The sequence below is a fragment of the Ambystoma mexicanum genome, chromosome 6p (genome assembly GCF_040938575.1).
Source record: "Ambystoma mexicanum isolate Mex_15411 chromosome 6p, UKY_AmexF1_1, whole genome shotgun sequence".
Lineage (NCBI taxonomy): Eukaryota > Metazoa > Chordata > Amphibia > Caudata > Ambystomatidae > Ambystoma > Ambystoma mexicanum.
The window spans coordinates 1471524007-1471549579 of record NC_090935.1 but is presented as its reverse complement, the minus strand read 5'-3'; the positions used below and the strand labels follow the sequence as shown (position 1 = coordinate 1471549579).

The following is a 25573-nucleotide window of genomic DNA, read 5'->3' as shown; positions in this document are numbered from 1 at the left end:
ATGGCTGGACGACAACTACAAAATCACACTCCAAAGCTGCCTTCCAACATACTTCAAATGTCTACAAATAAACAGAAAAAACTAAAAAGGAGGAGGCATCGCTATAGCATTCAAAAAACACCTGAAAATAAAAACTGACGAACCACTCAACATCCTCAACTGCGAAACCATGGTAATTCACCTAACAGCGAGGCCAAAAACCAACATCACATTCATCCTGGTATACAGACCACCAACATATGATGCAACATTTGTCGATAACTTCATAGAAGCCATCACCAACTTAGCCATCAACCACGAACACCTAATCATCCTGGGGGACTTCAACATCTGGTGTGAAGACAGCCACGCCAACCACCAAAACTCACTAATTGAACAACTCAGCACCATGAAACTACGACAACTAGTCAAAAGAGCAACGCACTCGGCAGGTCACACCCTAGACGCAATTTTCGCCAAAGAAAAACTCATCACCACGGCGCTTCCTGGAGCGACCATCTCATCATCCCATTCGTGACCACTCTGCCTACCCAAGCCTACATCCAACATCCGAAACTCACAACACCACCAAAAGAAACTGGAAACGCATCAAAGAAAGCAACCTATTCGAACAACTGGAATTAACGAAACCCTCAACTACAGAACTGGAACTATCTGACCTAGACGGCAAAGCAGAAATACTGCACAAATGGATCGAAGATACGATAGACAAGATCGCCCCGGAAAAACCTTTCACCCCATCAAAAAAAAGAGCAATGGCAAAATGGTTCACCCCACTATTAAACGACATGAAAAAGGAAAACACATGGAATTGGAATGGAGGAAAGAATACAACACAGGGAAAAAAACACTGTACCAGAAACAAATCCGTGCATACAAGAATGATATTCAAAAGGCAAAGAAAAGACATTACGATGACAGAATCAACAATGCCGCCAACACACAAAAAGAAATGTTTAGCATCATGAAAGAAATGAGAAACCCACCAGGCTGTGATAACACCCCAACCCCCTCAGAAAAACTATGCAATGACCTGGCAGATCACTTAAAAAAAAAAAAAATCAACGACATCCGTCAAACCATACAAAAGCGACCAACCAACCACAACATACAACCCAACGAACCCAACTCGGAACCACAACACAAACTCTGAAGCTTTCCTGAAATATCAGCAGAGGCATTCGCAATGCTGGTTAAACGAAGCAAGAAAGCGGGATCACCCATGGACCCACGTCCCCCAGACATCTACAAATCAATCCTCGCGCAAGGATCGCCAGCGGAACACTACAGAAACCTTCTAAATCTATCACTATCAACAGGGACTGTACCGAAGATCTTCAAATCAGCATACATCAAGCCACTCTTAAAAAACACAAGTGGTGACGTAGATGACCTGTCCAACTACAGACCGATCTCGAACATCCCCTACCCAGCGAAACCTCTAGAAACCTATGTATATAAACTAACCCAAGAACACGGAGAAAAACACCACCTGCTGGACCAAGCTCAAATCGGTTTCAGACCAGCAAGAGGAACGGAAACAGCACTACTATCCATCTGGGATGACCTCAAAACTAACGCAGACTCAAACACTACTTCAGCCCTTATTCTGCTCGACCTCTCCGCCGCCTTTGACACAGTTAGCCACGACACCCTGACCAAAAGACTAGAAGACATAGGCATAACAGACACGGCACTATGCTGGACCAAATTATTCCTAGCAGACAGAACAGAGACCGCATGGATAAAACCTTTCAAATCCACTCCACGAGTCAACGATTGCGGAGTACCACAAGGATCCTCACTATCTACACTATATTTCAACATTTATCAGACTCCAGTCATCTGAATCTTCAAAAAATACAACATTACATGTTACAACTACGCAGATGACACTCAGATCATCTACAAAATCAAAGACACAGATGCCGACCATCCAACCCTAACCAACTGTCTAAAAGAAGTCTTCAACTGGATGGATGCCAACAACCTGAAAATCAACCCAGGAAAGACGGAAATCATGATTGTATCCAAAGACCAAGAGAACGAAACCACCATCCCATGGCCTACGGAAATGGGAAACGCACCAACACCATCGAAGGTAGTAAAAAATCTGGGAGTCCTAATGGACAACAACCTAACCCTGGAGCCACAAATAAATGCAACAGTGAAGAAATGCTTTTTCCTCCTCCGGACGGCAAGAAGAATTCTACCTTTCCTCTGCTTTGCGCACAAAACATTCACTATCGTCGCCCTAATCATGTCTAAAATAGACTATGCAAACAGCCTCTACCTCGGAATACCTGAATACCTCCTGAAGAAAATGCAACGGATCCAAAATGCAGCAGCAAGACTACTCCTTAAACTATCCAGAAGAGATCGCATCACTCAACCCAAAAACCCTACATTGGCTCCCAGTTAAACATCGCATCACCTTCAAAACAATCCGCCTGGACTCAAACCATACCTCAAGAAAAAACTTGGAGGCACCTCCTTCTACCACTTAGCCGCAAAAACCTGGAACGACATCCCAAAGGAAATAAGAAACACTGAAGATCACCTAAAATTCCAGAAATCACTAAAAACCTGGCTCTACAACACCAAAGACTAAACCTGAAAAACGAAACTGGTAAAAAGGATAACTAAACCGAAAAGACACGGACATCCCTGACCGGGGAGAGTAAAGCCCACGGCAGTTGGACGGGTGACATCGGATGGACAGGAACACAGGCGGCACACACGGAGACTGAGCCAACTAACCCAGACAATCCCACCAACTCTTTCGCCCGCATCGTAATTTAATTAGCGACAGGTACCACGTTGGTGTGGAATCATCGAGACATTGACAATCCCCCCACTACCTGAGAGGTTGTCATTGGCAGATGCACTGGCCACTAGAGTCTAAATGGAGGATAAGGGGAGCCATGAGAGAGCATGTTAGAGGTGGGGGCCAGAGGAGTAAGGAACCTGTAGGCCAGTCAGACCCAGATCAGGACAGAGCCGCAACAGGGGAGACTACACAAGCCGAGCGCTTCAATTCAGGATAGAGATGCAAACTAACCAACCCGACTAATAACTTCCCTTTCTGCATACACCTTTCAAACTCCAAACCAAACGCAACCAAAACCTACAGCACAACAAACCGCACAAACTTCACTACATTGCAACAACAAAACAAAAATACACATAGCCTTGCACAACAGTGCACGACGACTACCGGCCGCAAACACCCCAGGCCCAGCCAACGGACCCACCGGGCTGAGGCCGCCAAAGGCACATCACTGCTCTCTTGCATTTTTCCTGCTTCCTCACACTAACTCAACCCCCCTCTCCCTTTTCAGAGCCTCCAGAGCACCAAGGGACCACTACGGTGGTGATAGTGCGCGGTACAAAATATTAACTTTAACATAGACTGAAGGCATTCATCCCTAGGGTGGAAATGGCTGCTCTGCTTTTGGCATCGGACAGAGAGGAAGAAGAATCTGAACCCCTTCCTGACCTGTTCCAAGGCAGTCCTTCAGATGGCTCTATTGAGGGTGTCAAAGTGGCCCCAGCTGTCTCCTAAGCAGCAAGGTGAGGTGAGAACTTTGCTGAGGCAATTCTCCCTCTTGTTTTCACTAACTCCGGGTTTGACACCTTGGTGCAAACATGACATTGATACTGGAGATAGTGTGTCTAGCAAAAGTAGGGGCATAGGTTGACAGACAAAATTAAGTCCCACATCAACTCGGAGGTCAACAAGAGGTTGGATCTTGGGGTGATAGTCCCTTCAGTAGTCCATGGTCCAGTTCTGTGGTTCTGGTGCCAAGTGCAGGTACCTCTGAATTGAGGTTATGTGTAGATTACAGGGCTCTGAATACAGTCACCAAGACGGATGCTCACCCCGACGAAGAACACACGAATTGGTAGACCAGCGAGGTGCTGCAAAGTACCTCGGCACCTTGAGGTCACTTCAGGGTAGATCATAGCTGTTTCCAGCCCTACTTGGGAGGAACATGTAAAACACCTTGGGATTGTGCTCTTCAGAAGGCCCATCTGACCATAAAGGCCAGCAAGTGTCAAATCGGTCAGGGTTCAGTGGTCTACCTTGGGCATGAGGTTGGTGGAGGTAGAATTCGGCGTCTTCCCAATAAAGTACAAGCAGTACAAGACTGTTCTAGCCCCACAACCCAAACCCAAGTGAGAGCTTTCCTGGGCCTCGCTGGGTACTACAGGAATTTCTTGGCAGATTATGACACCATAGCTTCCCCCCTGACTGCTCTCACTACGCCCAAGAAGGTCTTCTTGGTCTGCTGAGTTTGAGAAGGCCTTTCAAGGCTTAAAGGACTCCTTGTGCCAGGCCACTGTTCTCAGGGCTCCTGACCATCAGAAATATTCTATTGTACATACAGATTTGTTTTTTGTTTTATTCGTATTTATATAGTGCACAACAGCCCGAGGACATTGTGGCACTTGTTACAGTACAAAGCTTAGTTACTTAGTTACATGGTCATTAGCAATATATATATATATATATATATATATATATATATATATATATATATATATATATATATATACAGGTTGCAATATAGTTATTACATTTGTGTTATATTACAATATACATGGCAGAAGTGGAGGAGGCAGTCGTCCACTTGCTAGTTGAGGAGAGTGGCCTTGAGGTTGTTGCGGAAGACAGAGATGGAAGTTTCAGCTCGAAGGGTGGCAGGGAGTGAGTTCAGAGTTTCGGTGCAATGTAGGAAAAACCTAGACCTCCCGCTGTGGCTCTTTATGCTTGGTATGTCTAGCTGGTTGGTGTACTGAGCTCTGGTGGGGCGAGTGGATGTGGTCCTTGATATTGCTTCAGATAGGTATGCTGGAGCGGTTTTGTTGATGCACCTGTGAGTGATGGTTACGGTCTTTGACCTGGAGCCACCGTGCTTCACGTCTGGCGTGGGATATATGGTCTCTTCTAGGGATGCTCATGGCGGCTCTGAGGGCATTGTTTTGTGTTGTTTGCAGTCTGTGAATGTTTTTGGCGGAGGTGCCAGCTAGAAGGGCGTTGCAATAATCGAGTTTGGCTCCTATAGTTGCTCTAGCTATGGCCAAGCGGTTGGGGTTGGATAAGTAGGGTTTAATGGCATTGATGAGTTTGGTGCTGAACCTGATGCAGAGGCTATGGCGCTGACTTGTTCGTTCATCGATAGATTTGCATCAATGTGAACACCTAGAGTCTTGACAGAGGATGATACGGAGATGGTTGAGTTGTCTATGTTGAAGTTGTTGTATTGGGGGCTTAGTTTCGATAATGTGTTTGTCTGGCCCAGGATGAGAATTTGTCTTCTCCCCGTTAAGACAGAAGCCATTGATTGCCATCCAAGCTTGGATAGTGGCATAGATGTTGTGAAGGGCCGTGGCGTCTTGGTGATAGTGCAGATAGAGTGTCGTCTGCATAGTTTACATATGCAACACCCATGGAGTCAAGTAGTTCGAAGAGGGGGTTTTGTGAAGAGGTTATAGAGGACGGGGGTTGTACAAGATCCTTGGGGGACACCGCAGTTTATAGTGGTAGGATCTCCGTTGACTGTGTCGGAGTAGACCTTCATGGCTCTTCCTTCAAGGAAGGAAGTGATCCAGGATGCTGCTTGATTAGAGAAATGGGCTGCATGGGTGAGGTGGGTGGTGAGTGTTTGGTGATCTAACAGTTCAAAAGCAGCTGATAGATCGAGGAGGAGGAGCAAGGCCTCTGACCCTGGGATAGGGGCATTTCTATCACAGCTAGATGAGAAAGGCAGGGAGCACTCTATTGGTTTCATCAGTCGCCAGCTTAAGGATAGAGAGCTCAGGTGGTATACTGTAGAAAAAGAATGTTATTTTATTCTGTGGGGCCTTAAGGAAGCTGAGGCCCTACCTCTATGGGGACCCACTTCACTGTACAGACTTGCCATAAGCCCTTAAAGTGCCTGATGAATATGAAGGAAGAGAATCCTAAATTGCTCAGATGGTCCATTAGCATCCAAGGCCTTGACTTCACTATTGAGCATAGGCCAGGTGTCCAACATAGCAATGTTGATGGGTTGTCCAGAATACTTAAGCCGACCTGAACATGACTCATCCAGGGGTGGATTAGGTCTCCCTGTCCTTAGTCTGGGAGGGGCGAGTGTTAGAAATGTTACCTCTCCCCTGGGCTTCGCTCATTGTTATGGGGAAACTGACTTGTCCTTCAGGTTGTCAGTACGGCGAAACTTTGTTTCCCTTAGTCTTATGACTTTGTTGCCACTTTTGACAACTGTATTTCTGTGCAAAGTACATTACTGTACCGCGCACTGGGGTCCTTATGTTTTTGGTCCCTAGGCATCCCTTGAGGATTGTTTGGTAACTCTACAATGTGCTTATGAGTAGACTGGTGGCAGCAGAAGCTGTTTCATGTGTGTTTTAGATTTGTTTACCAAGCCAAACTGGGCTTACCGTGTTTGGCTCCTGACTGTGGCAAGAGTCCGTCATGGCCGTGCCACAAGGTCTTTTTGTCTTATCCTTCTTTGTGACTCCGGGAGTCCTTATTTGAGCATGCATTCACCCGCGAAAGCCAGCCCTTTTCGCAGGCTAATGCATGTCACGTGTGTGGTCCCAATCCACACTACTGGTGCCAGGATGTCTGGTGTGCATGAGAGCAACAGTGGTCCCTGATTGGACCACTGCTGGTGTGCAGGAGTTTGGCAGATCTCATTGGCCAGCTGGGTGTGAGCACTCACTGGACTTTGGGAGATGGTGAGGGGGTCTGAGTGCAGACCCTTAGATCATCCATAGGCTTCAATCAACCTATGCACAGAGCCAAGTATCCAGAGAAGTGAAGTAGATCCAAGGACTATCTGGAACTCCGCAGAGAAGGTTTGGCACCCTGAGCCCACTATTGTCCCGGTAGAGCCCTGCTTTACGCTCGATCACTGAAGACCTGCAAAGGTGCTTCAAAGCCTTGGAGTGGTGGGACCAATCCGTCTCAGCGCCTCCTTGTTGCCCTGCAAACAAGCCTTCTCTGAAGTGTCCCTGGGCTCTTAAGTGGACTGACCAGCTTGTAGCTTGGCACCTGCATTGGAGCGTTGCTACATCGACTTTTGCCTCGAGCTTTGGCGAAATCTTAGTTTGCACTGCAAAGCATTTCCTTGCCAAATCTCGTTGACCCAGCTGCGTTGGGCCACGAGAGAGTAATGTGCGTCAGTCCGCAAGACTTGGGTACCCCTGCATCACTGCAACTTTCACTGCAGCGCCTGTGGACTTTGAAGCTTAACCAAGGAATAGATTTCGTAGTCCAGGCAACCTTCGAACCTGCCAAGTTTGCCCCCGGAGTACACTAAGGGCGGTGAGTAATCCTACACCTTACCGGTGGCCCCTAGATCATCTAACTTGATTTCATGCACAAAGGATCCCTTGTGGTCCTTGCCTTGGCTGGTCCCCCTAAAGCTGTCTGAAAGTTGGGGACAGCTTTGTTCTCCGCAGCCGATCCTCCTCGGACTCTAGGAATCAAATCTTTCCACACTCCACTGTCCTATTCTAAATTTTCCTCCCCCTTGAAGTTGGTACTTTTTCGCTTTATGCATCGCAGAGTGCTTTTACGCACCAACATAACATGGAGTACAAGGCCCTAATCTTCGTAGGGCCTGACTTCGTAAGTTAGGGGCATCCATTTCTGGAGTTGACCATTGTGATAGTTTGTTTTGCTTTCCTTCCTCAGAGGTTTTGGCACATTACCGCGTTCGACCAAAAAGTGACTGTACATTTATTTTACATAGTGTGTTGTTAAGTAGTATTACTGTGTTCTCCATTATTCACTGGTGTGTGTTCTGGGATTAATAAATAGTGTATTTCTGATGTACTGCTGTCTAAGGGTAATTTCTGTCGTCCTACTGTGTGTGCTCATCCAAGACCTCGGATCACCCCTACTATTCTTGTGACATATCCTTAACTGCTCTCCAAGCTTCCTTGAATTGTTCTGGCTAACTTTACAGAAGTGTTCTCTGTTTCACTAACAAGGGTGGCCTCCTGAACATCTGTGCACCAGAACAGAGTTCAGGAATCCATTCTAACATGCCAGCAATAGTGAACATCCGTAAATGTGCCACACCCGCTATTATGCCCTCTCTGGTTGTGTTTGGTCATATACAGCACTATACACTTTTGATGAGTTTGTGACTAATATTAATGTAAAGAAGAAGAACAACTAACAGATGTCATTTTAAAGCTAGTATGAAAACCACAGGCTATCCCAGGTGTAGCAAATCCAAATCGGCAGGTTGCGCACAGACCCTTTCCTCTCCTCTCCTCGAGAACCAGGAGAAATGCACCGCTCAGAAAACTGGTTCATTCATATTTTCTCCTTGCTCCTCTTCCTCTGCCCAGTATTATCTCAATGTGGTGTCTAGTCCAGATGGGCTCTGTGCTGCATCTAAACATTTTTTTTTATCCGTCTTTCTGCTAAGTATTCTATAGCATTTTCTTTTTTCAGTTATAGGCTGGCTTCTTGGCCTGTTCTTTTGCTGGCCTATGCCAGATAACTGTCCAAGTCTTGCATAAGTCGCCCTGCTTGACGGGCGTAGCATTGTCACTTCTTCATAATGCCAACATCTGTGGGTCCCTTCACTACATTCTGCTTAGCATGTTTGGTACATACAGCATTGGGTAGCGATTTCTGTTCTCGAGCCATACAGTGGATGCTGATCTTCTACCAAGCATGTCTGATGGGCAGAGTGTCCGGAATACCTAGAAATATGTTCAACTACTTTAAGCAGTATTTGGTGCAAGTTAATCTCTGATGCTATTGAGTGTGTACATAAAGAGGAATCTAAGCTAGGCAGGAACCGACCTACTTCCACATCAGACAATCCTTCAACCCCTCTCACCCTTCCACCCTCCTCCGGGCGCCCCGTAACCTCACAGGGAAAAACAATGCCACAGATGTGAGCATTTGGATCAGTCTAATCTCTCTGAGGTACGCCTTCCACACTCTGTGTTGGCTACAATTTGTCACTAGGGCAGCTGAAATTCTTAGACCTGTACAGTGGCATTTCTTTGGCTGAATTAAAGTGCATGTTCGTGGAAACTTGGAAAACAGCCAAAGATGCTGGGCTCAAATGTCCACTCCTCCCTCACACACAGTTTCACCCAGATGATGATCCTGACTGAGACCTGGCTAGGGAATTTTTAAGCAACATTTGTGTGGATGAAGTAGCATCTCATCTTCTACATAACCTGGGATTGCGGGACTTTGTGGTTTATTTTCTATTTTACACCTCCCATCGAGGCGGGCAGGTTTTCTTCCACCATCAATCAGTGTGTCGAAGATATGAACCTGTGATGGCCTCAGGTCTGCCAATCCTCTAGTGGGTGTTTAACATTGTATCCAAGGACTAGAGGGAATCGAAAAAGGTTGCTAGTAACAAGGTTGGTCCAGACGCTACCTGCTCTAGAGGTTAGATGCAATTCCTGGAATCCCTGAAGGGATATTCCTTCCTTCTCCACTTTGCTGGACATAGGCCTGTGGCCACCAAGGATGCTGCATTGGCTAGCCATGTGACACAGAAGGTTGAACCACCTCTGGAGAGGGTGCCTAGGGCCCTCTAAATTTGCAATGAGAGCTACTGTATATGCTGCATGCACAGCACAATCCTTGCTCAAAGGTTTTCAAGCGTTTATTGCTTTTCTGGAAGAGGGGGCGGATTGTGCTGATGTCCTGAAGATTCCAGAGAAGATCATGTTAGTATCTGGCATCTCCTTGATTTGATTAGTCATCCAGAGTAATAGTTTGTGTCTTTGCTATTGGCCAGGAGATGCTTCTGGCTTGGTTAGGTGCCTACCAGAAGGCCATGCTAACACAGCTTCTATTCCCTCCAGCTATTCAGGTCAAAGCTTGTTGAACTGGTGAAGCTAGGGGCAGGAGAGCAATTGTCCATCACAATAAAGCTAAATGGCCCTCCCCACATGAAGGGCTATTGATACTAGTCACAATCCTCCCCTCAATCCTGTAAGGCTTTCTACGAGGAGCAGAATGTGTGGATTAAGCCCCCTCCAGACATGAAGAACAGACCTGCTATGACTAACAAAGCTGCTCAGAAGGCAGCTCCTCCTTCCTTACTCCTGTGTAGCGCACAAGGCTCCATCTCTGCCATTTGGGGTCAGGTGGGGATGGGTCGACTACAACAGTTGCCTAGTTTTTTGATGAGGTCTCGAATGACTTGGGCCAGGAGAGGTCCTTTCACTGGAGGGATTGCTAGCAATTGGCTTTTAAGATAATTTCAACACATCCTGTGGAAAGTTGATGTGTATAAAACCAACGTGGTCATAAGAGTTCCCAGTAACTGCTTTCTGTATTGAGCAAGAACCTGTGTTCAGTGAAGAAACTACCTCGATCTTTCCAGGCCTTTTAAATTCCCAGGGTGGAGAGCACTTGAGAAGATTCTCTCATCCGTGCTCAACTCTGGCTAGAGAACTACTCTAACATAACTGGTGTATTTGTAGAGCACACACTGGCATAGTTTTCCTTCCAGTTAATTGGCAACCGGCTTGGGGGTGCCTGGGAAGGGGTGTTCTGTTGGTGGACCCATTTACATCGAGGATGGATGCACATTTTATTTTCTCTAGAGTACAGGACCCAATAGCCATGAGCACAGAAGCACTGAGATTTCCGTTGATTTCGACACTCCCGTTTCTTCTTAACGTGGAGGGAGGTTCATCTGTACATCAGGAGGGAAAAGGTATGGGTGATCCTGGTGACACCCAGGTGGACCAATCCTGATGCTTCACTTCTTTTCTCTGAGGTGGCTGGCTGTGCTGCTTATTTGTAACTTTACAATACCTTGAGTTGGTGGCCTGGCTCCTTGGTGGTTAGGCCTGAAAAGGAAAGTTTGTCTCCCGGTAGGCACCCTACTCTTGTTTCTGTGTAGAAGTCCTCCGCCTGGTGTGACAAAAGCATATCTTAACTCTGCTCTCATTTGTTCCAGTCCAGGTAGTAAGATTCCTGCAGGATGTGTTTTGATTAGGCCTGCCAGCCTCCTCCTTGAGGGCAAAGCTAACAGGCATTGGGGCCTTCAGAGTTGTGTGGTTATCCTTGGAACCAGTGGTGGTTCTTGCCTCACGTTTCTTAAAGGGGTTCAAAGTTTTCTCATTTATGGATGCATTAGCCCTTTCATCTCTGGACATTCCCTTTGGTTCTTAAGGACATGCTTTCACTATCTGCTGAACTTCTGGAATCTGTTCCTGTAAGCATTTGTTCATCTGCGACTCTCCATTGTTGCGCTTTCTTCTGCAAACCTGCTGGGAGGATTGGTTACCATTCTATGTATGCTTTCTTACCTCAAATTTGTCCCAGAGGGTCTTTCTTCATCAGGCTTCTTTTTGGACTTAAGTGGTTTCTGACTTTCATCTACATTAGGACTTGGTCCTTCCGACTTCGAGGCTTGCCTGGGTCGTCCTTTACCTTGTTTGCCCAGGCGCCTCTCCCTTGCTTATGCAATTTTTTGACCAGGTTAACTATGTAATCTATTAATTGATTAGAACTGCCCTCATCCTGTTGTCCCATGTGTGAAAGGTTCTGTGCAGAGCTTCTCATCATTATGACCTGTCTTTTTAAATTGATGGCTATGAGTGATATTTGTAGGGCGGCATTTGGGGTTTATCACCCACTGCAAACTATATGTAGGTTTGCCTAGGCCTACTTTCGGGGCTGTACTCCTATCTTGGATCAATGGCAGGTTTTGCATGGTTTAAATAAATCTGGGTTTCACGTGTTGCGTGGTACACACGTATGTATGGTTGCTTTGTCTTCAGGTAATATCCACGAACTGCTTATTCGATCCTCAATGAGATGGTACACCAGTAAGGAAGAGGAACCAATTAATATTTGACATGATTATTCGAGTCCTTCTATTCCTCATTGTGATCCTAAGACCTCTCTCGCTCCCCTATGGGTGGATATGACAGTGGAGAGTACTGCTGTGATATTGTTGCAATTGTGGGGTGGACACTTCTTATTCAGGGAAATTAGATTACTTGCAAGTAATCGTGTCATGTTTGTTCATTGGCCCTAAAGCAAGAACATATCTGATTTGACGCCGAATTGCAGAATACTCCTGCAGAGTGCTTTCAGTATGGAATTCTGATTGTGGAGGGCTTCTGGAGCCGGAGAGCACTGTTGTGGCACTGAATGAACCGAATATCCTAGGCCTTACTGTGCTAAAGGCTTTATGCTATCAAAACAGAATTAACTAAAATGATGTGCTGAACGGAAGTCCGATCCATGCATGCCTTCTTTGTGTCTATAAAGAGACGTTCGTACTGCTAAAAAAAAAATATATAAAGATGTCTTCTGAAAAAAGTTCAGATCATTACAGGTGGCTAGTGCCATGTAACTATGCTCGTATAGGAAGTTAAGAGACTGATCTTTACAATAAAAATGAAATTGGTCCACAGATGCTTTCAAACTATCCACTAGACTAGATTATAGCAGTTAACGCATCTCTAAATTGGGTTTCCCTTTTGGTCCGTCAATGATTTTTAGGGAGACCCTGCATTGTAGGCTTCTACCTTCCACAGCTAATATCATTCACTTAATATGAGCAGGTAAACAGACGTGTAAACTAAATAAAACCTCTCCAAATCAAATTGTAGTACATCATTTGTTTGGAACACGTTTAAAAGCTAGATGCATAACCCGGTTAACATGGCATACTCCCCCAAAGCGTAGAGGAAATATATAGTTTTTAGCTGTCTATGGACTCTATACATTGTTCTGATGGCATTGCAAGTGTGGCCTAAAGGAAATAATCGTGAAATGTAAAATAATGTATTTGGTCGAAGTGGTGAAACAAATTTGCAAACTTGTGAATATAGATTTCATAATTTTGTAATATATTTTGAGCTTTGCACAGCTGCTTATTCATCTACCCAGATCAGCACTAAGTTCCAGTGAACAGCTGCTATGTCTTACATTTTGTAAATGTGATTTTTGTTAGTCAGAATATGCCTACAACGTATTATTACACTATTTTGTTGGGAGTAAAGAAGCTGGTCTTCTCAGTTTCACTCACAAGTCAAATGTGGAGCTTCCATTGAATGCCTAACTTTTATCAAGGGTTATAGCTTGTGAAAAAAACATTGCTATTTAATGTGATATTTAATTTATTTACATGCTCTGCTTGGACCCATTTGAATGTATTTTTAAAAGTGTAATGTAAATCCATCCATGTTTGCAAAAATCTAGTGTTATGCTGGCTGTTGGAAAAATTAATCTGTGCATGAGCTGGGCAGGAAACCCTGAAGTTGAATACTGTGCACGATGACGAGTCTCTGAATTCTGGCTTCGTAGCTGATTTATTTTGTTCTAGATTTGCCATCCTCTTATGTTCTCTTGCATGTCATAGTCTCCTTTTTCTTTTCAAATGCTTGACTATTTCTAACTCTTGCCAACTTTTCTTTATGCTTGCCGCTCTTCAGGATTTGGTGGGCTTGAAAGCGCAAACTCTGCGGCCAGTGGGTTTAATTTTGGGGGTTTTGGATTAACCATGAACCCGGCGTTGAACTTTAACATTGGGAGTTTCGGTGTTTCCACTACTGCAGCACCACCGTTCAATTTTGGTAATGGTCTTGCAAATGCAGGTAGATAATGTTTAGTGAGTGCCTGGTGTAACATTGGATGTGAAAAGCAGCAGTCCACGAACACTCCACTGAATAACGCGTCACACACACTGGGAACACCAGAAGAAACGAATTTATCCATTCACGTGGATGCAAAGGATCTTCTGAAAGATTAAGTTTTGCTAACTTTCTCTCATTTACTTCAAGTTACAAACACAGTTACATTATTTTTTAAATCCAGCTATTTGTTTGGCTGTTTAAAAGTCTGTTTGGTTTGCTCTAAAAATTCACTGTGCAAATGAATACATTTATCAAGAATATCTGTGGGTTATGCTTGAAATGATTCAAAGCTAAACTGCCAACATACTAATCCTGGTCATGTCAAGGACTGGGTCCTAGTATAACGAGACACATTGTCCCTTTTCTCTTTCGTTCTTGGACTGTTGAATTCACGTTTCCTCATCCCATCATTTGATTGGAATGGAACCATTTCAGCACTTTCACTTCTATGAAAACATCATATTGAATTTATAACCTGCACAAACTCATCTTTCCTTTTTTCAAATTCATTGATTCAATTCTACTGTTGCATTTTATGTTAAATATTTGCGATCTTTGCTGTCAAGTAAGCTTGCATAGTTCTTTGCCCTGGCATTTGTATGTGAATGATATCCGACTTCATGAATGTTCCTCATCTGTCATGGACCACCTTATGGATTCACACTGTAGCTGTAGTATACTTAATTGCCCCACCCACCACTGCACTTACTAAGGTTGGCTCAATTTCTGGTAAATGGTTCAGAAATTGCTGCTCTGTTCTTTCGTGACTTCCCTCCCCGTTATACTGCTCTACGGTTGGCAGTGAGCAACATCTTTATTGGTATGCCGCCCCTGCCAGCCATCCTGTTAAATGCAGATTTTGTTTTTAAAGGAACTTATTTTTTACTTATTTTTAAACACATTTCTGAATCCTTTCATTGCAAATAATAAAACTATTCTTTCGTTTTGCAATGCTAAAGGGTCTGATCACACGTTTCAGATGAGGCTCTTAAGCCCATTTTGGGCGCATTTTACACTTTGGCGGGGATTTCTTATTGCTCGTATTAAAGAGCAGTACTATTAGTCTTTTAATGAAGTAATGAAAGGTTGTATGTGGAGAAGAATGACAGAAGCTAATTGTATTTTTATTATGACTGCCATGATAGACATGGCACTGCGGGTTTCTATTTTCCACAAGTAGTTTTTATATAATTCTTTGCTTCTTTTAAGTAACTTTGATGGTACAAAGTGTTCTCAACGTGAATATACCAAGATGCAATGTGATTTTGACCGAACAAAGCTACCCCTTTGCCCGTTAGTCTTCCTCGTATCCTTCACTGCATTTTCAACTCATTTTCAGTCATACTGTTTGTGTAAATGTCGCATCCTTTTGCCACAAAACAACTCTGCAAAAAATTTAGCTTTAGCTATTACATTGCATGAAACTGTATCCATGCATTGCTTGCCCTGTGATGGTTGAATATCTTATAACGCATGCTGTATTATGAGCATCAGTTCTCCTGCACCCTGTTAACAATGGTTCAACAATGTGTTTTTTTTTTCTCCCAAAATGTTGCTCATCATGGCATTGATACGACTTGCACTGTATAAAATGACTTGTTCACTGTTCTTTCTTTAACTTTCCTGCTGTTTATCTAGGTTTTTTCTTCGCATTTTAATGTTTGTTGCTTTATTGCTTACATTTTTTCCACCCAAGTATTTTCTTCCCTCTTTACAAAGTTGCATTGAAATCTTTTTAATTTGAGAGAGAACTTTTGAATATGTATTCTTGCAATTCATGCTGGTTTATCTATGAAGCACTACAGACCAACCTTGTATGTAGGGCTTGAATTTAAAGGCGCCAGCAGGGAAAATTTACTGCAAAGTGCTCTTGGAAAAATCTAAGCAATCCTGAAAGGGCGACACCTTTTTAATTTAGATGAATGCTATTTGGTTTCAAGATGACATGGCCCTTATTTATGTTGTAACAGAAAATAATAAGCCAATGTCCTCCTAAAAGCTTTCAAACTAAAATGTTGGTCAAATGGCTCTGGTACCTTGTATGTTACACAGGGTTGGATTTTGTTTATCAAATATATACTGCCTCCCATGTTGGCTTTGGTGCTCGGCTACTAGGCTCCATTTTATGTTTGTGACCAGCTAAAGTAATGCAAGCAGTGTTCTCAAAGTACCTAGGGCCTGAGCACATGTGGTCTGCTTAGTGCCTGCCTTTATTTTGTTCATTAAACTTCCCCCTCTGTTTTAGATTCAGTGCTCTGCTGGACCACCATACTTTTGTAACTAATTAGTTTATTGATTCTTTCCTGATAATTCTTCCAGACATTTGGGAGTTATTTTTTTCCCCATTCTGGGTCTTCCTTTACCAAATTCTTTAGTTGTACCGAGAACTGCTTCATGTTGTGCCCTCTAATACTAGGGGCTGCCCACAGATGCTATTATGGCCAAATTGAACCTGGATCAACTGCAAAGTGCTCCCTAACCCCAATTCTTTCAGAGTGCACATTGGGTTTTAACACAGTGGTGTCCTACTGCAAACCTGCTGTGTGTGGTTGCCTGGGATTGCCAACACTGGTTTTTTGGAAAATGGGTTCTGAAGTACGCCTACAATGCCTCCTACCCCAGGTTGGGCAAGGTCCTTGTATCCGACCCACCCACAAGACCCTTCACAACCGTCTAAATTTTAAAGCCTTAGCACTGGAGGCACACAGTCTGGACATTTACCAGAGGCAGCTTCATACAATGTCTGTCCTTAAGATGTCACGCTGCCTGATGTGTAACTGGCTCTGCCCCCTTTCATGGGTCTTAGTTTCCTCAACTTCTGGTTAGTCTGCCTCTGCTTACACTTGTTCCCTTCCTCCCTCCCATCACACCACTTGAGGCATGGGATTTCTTTATATTTCATATAGGAACAGGCTCCCCACTCCTTGCTTCTCTTCTGTCCCAGCTTTCTGTTCCATGCAGACTGGATCCTTCCATCTCTGAAGTCTTACTCTAGAGTTAGACTGGCCAATAAACCAGTAAAGTGATTTTTCATCAATCTGGCTTTTCCGTGAGGCTGATTGGGTGACCCAGCTCCATGTGCCTCAGAGGCATCAAGCTCAAGTAGCCTTAACATTTTCCCATAGATGGTTCCTTCTGCTCAGTCCTCTCAAAAGCACTCAAATTCAAGGTGCTTTAAATAGATCATTTGTGTTCTCGCACTTGTTTCCTCAGAGAGAGTGGCCTAATGGGCAGGCTCCCGTGTGAGATCTCTACAGCGGACGGTAGACAGCCGTTTGTCACTCTTACAAGCAACTCCACCCTACCCAGTCTTCCAGTCTCTGAGCCAACTGGCAGTTGGAAGCCATCCAGTTATCACATAACTCTGCCTCTCGTCGCCATACAAATACATGCACCTTAGTCTTGTAGTCGGTTAACAACTACTGTCTACCTTTGTTTACCTACCCTCTGTACTAAAACCTGCACTATTCTGTATGGAAAAAACAAAACAATTGTCTGAAGCAGAATTCTTTTTAGCCTAACTTGAGCCAATTACCTGTTCATGGGCAAATTTCTGTGCACACACTGGCAAAATTAATGGTACCTTTATTTCTGAGGAGACAAACGTAATGTAATGGCAGCTTCTTGCGGCATTTTCTCACCTCAAAGAGGAGCACAAAAGCTACTGAAAGGTGGCGCAGGTTGATTCTGGAATGGGGCGGCCAGTATCCTCTTGAAAGCTCTACCTAACCTGACCCAGTTTTGTTTTTGGATCTTGAAATTGGAATGATGTATCGGATTGATGCTCTGCAGGCTAGGTTAATGCAGGCTCTGTGTGTCCCCCCCCCCCTCTCCTTTATGGTACTGCTTTTACAATAAACACCTGGACCATCCACCCGTGCCACTCTTGTTTGTTCCTGAGATGACTGTTTAATTGGCATTGCTTCCTGCTCTTCTACCTCATCCTCCTATCTTCATCATTAACCACAAACTTTCCTCATTCAGCCCTGCACAGTCAGGCAAGCAGATGGGTGGCTCGAGCACAGAGCCAGTTGAAGACCCCACTGATGATCTGTAAGGGTGCCTTTTGCAAAGGAATTATTTCTTTCAGTTAATCTTAGACCACATGCTGGCCCGGAGCAGTCAAATGAAGCTTAACCCCACCCCCTAGATGAGACAGCATGGTTTTATCATCCGACCACTTACGTTGCAGAAATCTATGCTTCCTTTACAACTCCATCTAGTACAATTGATGACTAAAGTCTCTAAAACGCACAACTTTTCTGCATGTGACTGTTAAAAAACATAAGGCCTGAACTGAGGACCTCATTGTGTCCTAGGACAGCTGCCTGCTCCACCTCATCCTTTATGGTCTCTTGGGCAAAGCAATTTGGAGAACGCAGCTTCCACTTTTCCATTTGGCAGGCAGAATTCTTAAAGATTTTTGAAGTGGGTCGGGGGGGGGGGATTTTTTTTTCTTTTTCCCACCACTTAAGACCTGCAAACTGGCAAAGACTTCTACAATGTTTTCTAAGCAGTTAACTGCTGCTGCCTACAGGTGTTGATCTAAAATGTTTTACAAAAAATTGGTAATCAAAATCCTGAGCCATCTCCTGGCCAGAACAATCTCTTTTGTTGATCTTAACGTCCTCTTCACATTACACTGGCATGTTTTGTTGATCGAACTCTGCGCGTTGCATCCCACATATTTTGTTGCTCTTAGTTTCATGTTGAAAGAATTACTATTAAAATAATTAATAAAATTCCCTTATACTGTGATGTGAAAAAGGCAATACTTTGTAATTGGATCAAATGTGTTTTGGTGTTATTTCTACTAGGTACTAAATTACTTAATTTAGTTCCTGTTTAATTTTCATGGTTTACTCCAGTGCAGCGGTGTCCCGATGTATATTCGTTGGTTAACTAGCACTGATACAGACATTTATTTTCTGTCTGCATCTAAATGCTGTGACTGGGTTTATCAAATGTTATTTCAGATTTCCTCTTTCTATGCATGTTAAGTTCAAAGCTAACATCAGTGAGCACAGGCCTAGGAATGTTATTTCTTGGAATGCGCCTTTGAACATGTAAACAAACCAGTGATTGGAATGTAATTGGAGGTCGGTGTAAGCAGGCATGCCCGGATGTTCTGACTTCGCTAACCAAGGCTAAAAGAAAGTCCCAGAAATAAATTTCTTTGGGGAACAGCTATGAAGCTTTCATTCGTTGCCAGCTTACCAAATGTACGTTTCTGATAGTGCACAGGCAGCCAAGTTCCCCACTATAACTTCCATGAAACGTTCATCCAACCACTTCAAGTTCTGATGCCTTAAGCTTTAAGAACATAGCAGAATCCCCTGCAGTGATCTACGTTTTCTGTAACAGACAATACCTGCCAGATGGGTCTACCAGTGGACAGAGGAGGAAACCAAAACCCTGCACTAGGCGAGCAAAAAAAAGGCTAAACGATTACCCCCCCCCCCCCCCCCCCCCCCCAAGTATTCAGGGAAATACAAAAGTCAATTTGAGGGAAGTTTAAACTATGGCCTGGATATTCATGACAGATCTGTATAATTTGATTAGCAAGGTGGCAGTCTCCTTATTTCCCTTCACTATTATCTGGTTTTACCAGAGCTGCTTTTGGAGATCCACCAACCCCTTGGGTATGTGGGTGAAAGGTCCATTCGGCAGACCAGCAGAACATGCGGTCTCCTTCTGCTTATGCACCATGAAAAAAGAGATTCTGCGTAACTTGTGTACGAGTGCAATATAAAATGTAATATTAAAGTTGTTCCGTTTCAGCAAGAATTTCAGACGAATTATCCTGAGATGCATTTCTTTCAGAAGGGTAACTCTGCAGCATTAACTTCCACACCCTTCCTAAGTGTTGGTGTCTAGCCGAGGGAGATAGAACTATCAATACAACGTCCTTCCGTTTGTTCTGAACTTGGCCCCCCCCCTTCACCTTCAAGGTGATATTAACAAAATGGTGCCAAGGGGCCACATTTATCTCGTTTAGCATTGTTTGTTCATGAGACTGCCTTGGACTGGCCCCAGCAAGTCCTAAATTCTTATTTTTTTAGTTGGGTGCATTGCACAACACTACATTGTCTTGTTTGTCCAGGCTCTTCTGGACAGGCATTCGGGTCATGACTTTTTCCTTACAAAGTGTTCATCTTCACTGCAACCTCACAGCAACGTCAGCTCCTCAATAGCCTCCTCTATACAGTCATTTGCACACCTTGGAAAGCGCATAACTCCAATGTAGCTTACCTCTATTGGTGGCAGCAGTTTGATCCTTGGTCTCATTGGGTACCTTCTCAAGATTGAAGAGGGTTTTCTGTTGTGTTCCCAAGATGTGCTATGCCTATCCCCCTTACATCCGCTGGATGCAGAGATCAGCAGAATTTCAGTTCTTTGAAAGCAAGTGATGAAAGACCTGTTCAGCCATTTCAGGATCCATCATTCGTTAGCCCCTCACGACAAGCTTTTCAAATTAAAAGTCCTTGAATTGAGGATCATTTTCTGTTGTGGTTCATTTTCCCTGCCATCAAGCAATGCTTTTCTTTCCCTCCAGGGGAAAACCATTCATTAACTGTTTTACACCATGAAGAATCTTGTGTGTTCCTTGGAAGATGGTATGTAGGTGTTTTTAGAGTCCTACAACGCTTTCCGCTGTCCATTTGGCATGTTTTGCAAACCCTTAAGTGGACAGCTTTGGCAGCCCGAAAGGTGGCCCATGAATGGACTTAAAAACGCTCTTCCCTCCTCTTCTAGAAGCAGAAACTACCTATATAAATTGGTTTGTCTTCATTTGCAAGTTTGTGTGCTTAATTAGCTTCATGGATTTTAGAGACATTTTACCACTGGATGTCTTTCTCTTGGATTGTAAATGGCAATTTTGTTTATGCTTTCAATCGCCCCCTGCTCCTTAAGCTTGTGCCGAAGCTCAGGAGGCTTCCCTTATGTCACATAATCAGGTGGAACAACAGTCTGCCATTCCTCTTAATCCATTATTGGCCCCCAATACCTTTGGCTAATTGGCTATCCGAGGAGAATTTTGATATGTCCTTAGTATAAGGTTGCTCGGAAGCACTCAGCATAGTCGTATAAAACACATTTGCCAATGGGCCGTTGCCCTATAGGGAAGTCTATACAAAAGGAGAGGATGCAAATGAAAAATTCCACATTTAGAAATGCATAAACTGCATCCTGCGCAAAGCATTTGAAAGAAACGCGTGTAAGGAAAACATGTGGTGTCCGCAGCCCATCTACAACAAAAGTGGATTGGTCCACAGTAAATGAAAAGACCCAAAATAAATGTTCAGTATGCAACAATCTTTATTAAATGGGGATCAATCAATCCGGGATGAAAAAGCACAGCATTCTATAGAAAAGTGTTAATCGAATTGGGGCCTGCATTATTTCTGCTTTCTTTACGGGACTGCAAATTGGCCTTCTACAATGAAACATAGAGACTCTAATTGTATATCTTTATTAACAGGTCCCTGATCGCAAAACTGTTTTAAGGCCCCTGATTAAAGAAAAAATATAACGTGGAAAAGAAAAGTGACTTTGGGCGCTAGATGTGTACATGAAACAAGCAACATTGGCTTAATGCTTTCACAAAAGAAACACAACCATCCCTGTGATGCTGGGCCATAAACTGTGACAGTCCTTGCACCAAAGCATCCAATGCTCTTTGTCATGAAAAGCAAGCCTTAGTAATATAGCTAATGATGCCCGTTAACAGCTTCTATTTGTCACTGGGCCTAACCAAGCATTCACTAAATACAGAAATATATTCTGAAACCTTATGCCCTTAGACTTTCCCAAAATATCAGCATCTCTTATTAAACAAACTTTCCATTAAGGGATGCCATTCACGCTTGAAGAGACATGAAGTCTAGTTTCTGTGTCAACATACTTGGCTCTGCGCAGCATTGTTTCGAGGACCTTTCTGACAATAGTGCCATGACAAGGCTTTTCCGGGGTCATAAATGGCCCAGCTCTGAAGCCACAATGGACTGGCAACATATGGCCTGTTGCAAGACAATGGAATAAAAATGTTATTTAATATTTTGTTAAACTAGTTAAATGGGAAGAAGAAATGCATCTTTGAATGTTGCATAAAGTATCTTTTGATGGGAGTTTCATTGCAACATACCTTTTTAAAATGTATTTTTCAAAGAGAAAAATGTAATCTGCTGAATGTACAATATTTTTATGGTATTTGTCTAATTATGCAAATTATGTTAATATAGATATTTCTGCACACTAAAGTTGTAGGTCAGAGGTTCACATATCCTCTCATCCTGAGACGGGAATAGAATCTTTGAGTGAAAGTATCGGAGAATAAAAATCAGAAATCTGTGTTTAGCACATCGTGCATGAATGAGACTGGTATTTGCATCCGAGTGAAAGCATTCTGGCAAACTAATAAGTAACTTAATCATGTGTGGAACCTAATGTTTTAGAAAATTGTATTTGCTTAATGTAAAATATCCAAGATTACATGACATCAAATGGTAGGGGAATCTGGTTAGATTTTTACCCCCATTGGACTTCCCTCTTCATTAATATGCACAATGAGTACAAAGGGGATGATTTAGGGCATTTTTTAACACTGTCCAAACCAAACATATAGGCAGAATGACCAATTAAAATAAAGGACTGATGCACACCTTTAAAGGGAGCAGTCTTTAACCTAAGTCAAAATCCATAGATTTTACGGGACTGACTAACTGGAAGAAAGGGATGAAAAGAAATATTGACAACAGAAAGGAGAATAGAATAGTGTACTTCAACCCTAGGCCTTCATTACTGGAAAAGGAAGCATACAGGCCCAGTAGAGAAGGCAAGAAACCAGGCTGTGGATGGAAGCCGACCCATCTTGCTGCACCCTGTTACTAAAGGGGTAGAAATTAGAATTTAACCAGTTTGTGAAAGGGTACCCACCTCTTTGTGAATCAGTTAAATAAACGACATTCTTTAAATTGCACATGAATGCAGTAGTAACCCCATTAAAGGGGACCTTGCAAATTTACATGTTAAATGAGCATTTTTCTTTTGCCCGTGACCCGCTTGCAGAAATGTTAAGTGCCCGGTCTTCATATAAACATTTCTAAAATACTGATGCATCTTTTAAGTGAAATAGGAGGAATTTATTTTCAATAAATTAAAAATACAGATATTTAGACAGGCCGGGATGCTCAAATTTAATTTATTTTTCTCCATAATATGAAAGCTTTCTCCTGAAACCTCTCTCCCTTTTCAACTCTTGTTGAATGTGCTCTATGGGTAAACCAAATGTACATATGGTGAGGTGAGTGCTTTTAAAAAGTCTATATTCAATGCAGATTGGTCAATTCAATTGACCAATCTATTGATCATTCATCATTGTAGTATTCATTAGCATCAGCATTTCATAGAGAATGGTAAAGATGTATCATTTGTTCATTTGAAGTTATTTGATTATTAAAAGAAATGGACGTTCTGTGCAGACTTGCATCTTTTTTGTATCAAGAGGAGAGCAAGGCTGTAGGTAAATCGACATAGTTAATCTGGCGTGGTCATAATAAGAACATTAATCAATAAATAAAAATTGTGCACGCCTGATTGAGAAATTCCCTGAACTATATGTTGCCTGATTAAAACATTCTACAGTCCACTAAATACATTCTCTTCAAGGTGTGCCTGCAGGACTTTCTTCTGTTTCCCTCTACATGCACCAACATTCTGAAAAGAAATTGTTTTCTTTAACTGAATCCATTTGTGACACTATTTTGAAGGGCTTCTACAAATTTGACCCCCTGGGTTCTGAAAGTAGTTATTTCTGCTTTAGTTAAGGAGTATTTAAATTTTACACTGGTGAAAATAAATAAATATATATATATATATATATATATATATATATATATATATATATATTTTTTTTTTTTTCCTACTGGTTAACTTTCTCTGCTTTGGCAATTGGTGAAGTGAGGCTTTTCCTCCAGTGAGTGGAGTGTGATGCTTTTCATAAGGACCTGGTTGTTGGGATGCTTTTGGAAAAAAAGAAAACCTTTTTTTTGGTCCAACTTTTTCTTAAAAGGCGAGGGATTCTAGCATTTCTTGGACTTGCATGCAGTTTTGATATTCTACCTCGACCATCCAAAGGATATGCATTCTTCAGCCACTGTATTTGTGACTTATGGTAGTCCATCTTCCAGCATGGGCATCTACAAGGCATCCATTGCTAGTTGAGTTGTCTTGCATTCTATTACGCTACACTTAGATGTGGCTTTCCAATCCATATTTATGCTTTTATCGATGAGGTGAATTCTGTAGATTTTTATGATCCTCTGGATGTCTGTAGGTTACTCATGTGAGCCACTCTTTGTGCTCATGTTAAATTTTGCCCAAAATACTTCCTGTACAACTCTGTCATAAGTCCCATACATCTTCACATTAGCCTGAAGGAATTGGTACTGGGTGTACCAATGCTCACTAGTTACTTATTCAGTTTAGTACTATTGTGCAAGTAGTGTTGCCCCCCCCCCTTCTTTATCCTGAATTGAACCACCCACCTCTTCCCACTCAAGTGACAGTTTGTTGCCGTATGGCCATGTGTGCATCCTAGAGAATTGGATTTGATTTCTAATGTGCAAATGCAGCTCTGTTATGAGCTCTGATAGCGACAAATTGTTTCTATGGTGAGTAACTGGTATTTAAAAACCCTGTGCCCCATGTTTTCTGGAGATCCCTGTACGTGTATAATATAGGTGGGAAGAGGTATCTGTAGTTTTATAGCCATTATGCCTGTCAAGTAACTGATACTCTTTCCTTGTGTCTTCATAATACATCTGTATTTTATTCCTATCTGTGAAACGTTTACCGTCACTCATCGTGGATTTTATTATTTTAAAGGTAAGCACTTGGCAATTTAAATTGCTTGACTTCCTAAAATGATCCTTTGACACCAAATATGTATAGTGCATTGTTAATACTCCAAATTGCGCACACATTTCTGGACTATACATTTCGATGGAATGTAGGGGTTGGAATTATGGTTATTGTATTACTCAGTTGCTTTGATTTCTCTAATTTGCCCACAGATTATTATTTATTTGGCTTATATATTGTCTTTATCTGAACATAATGTTGAACCTGCTTCTATACGTTCTAAAAACATGGCACCATCTACTTCTCTTTAATCTGGGCTGATGGCCACAACTGGTGTCCCTTGGCAAATATCTTAAATGATTCTAATGCCTTTGCTCTTTTCTATCCTATTATCATAATTCTTAAGTTCACTGTGATCTAAAATGGTGACCTATGGTTCAGAGCCCTGCAAGCCTTTAAATGAACGTTTAGTCTATGATGTGTGTGTCAACCTGTCTAAAAGACACACTTTTTAACAGTTTACATGTGGAGAGCTTGTCTATAAACTTTCACATTATAAGAGACAACAGGTCATAAATGCTGTAGAATAGACTAAATTAGCCATAGTGCGCTATTAGTCAAGAAAATCTATACATAATCAAATATGAAAATTTTTCAAAGATATAGTTTATTATCTAATTTCTATGAGCCAACACAAATCAATTTGTCCATGTGCATTAGTTTCACCCCTGGAGGGGTTTCTTCAAGGCTAAATCAACAAAATCGTTTTCTGAAGTTCTTCTAACTCTGATAACAATATTGTTGATTTGCCTGAACAGGGATGATTCTGCAAGATAATTTTCAAAATGTTCAAGCTTTAATGCCAATTTTAAAGATTCATACAAACATTGTGTGAAAATACAACTCATTTCATGATCGATTCCCGTTCTACATCCATTAACAATGATGATCCTGAACAAGTTACTCTGCTGTTGAAAAAATAGGCAGGGTGGGGGTTGGAGCAGAAAAGAATGAAAAGGAACAATTAAAAACCACCGCAATTTCTATT

At 42.6% G+C, this 25573-nt stretch overlaps 1 protein-coding gene across 5 annotated transcripts in view; it reads left to right on the top strand.

The window, feature by feature from the left end:
• The window catches only part of NUP54 (nucleoporin 54), a 768463-nt gene that overhangs the window by 295944 nt on the left and 446946 nt on the right, over positions 1-25573 (top strand). The window contains exon 3 of one of the 5 annotated variants that reach the window (XM_069626311.1): positions 13462-13602. The exons of 3 other annotated variants lie outside the window; for them this stretch is intronic. In XM_069626311.1, coding sequence (XP_069482412.1) covers positions 13462-13602 — 141 coding nt within the window. Of the gene's footprint in view, positions 1-13461; positions 13624-25573 lie in introns of all 5 variants that reach the window. One more of the 5 variants, XM_069626310.1, reaches the window with a different exon arrangement.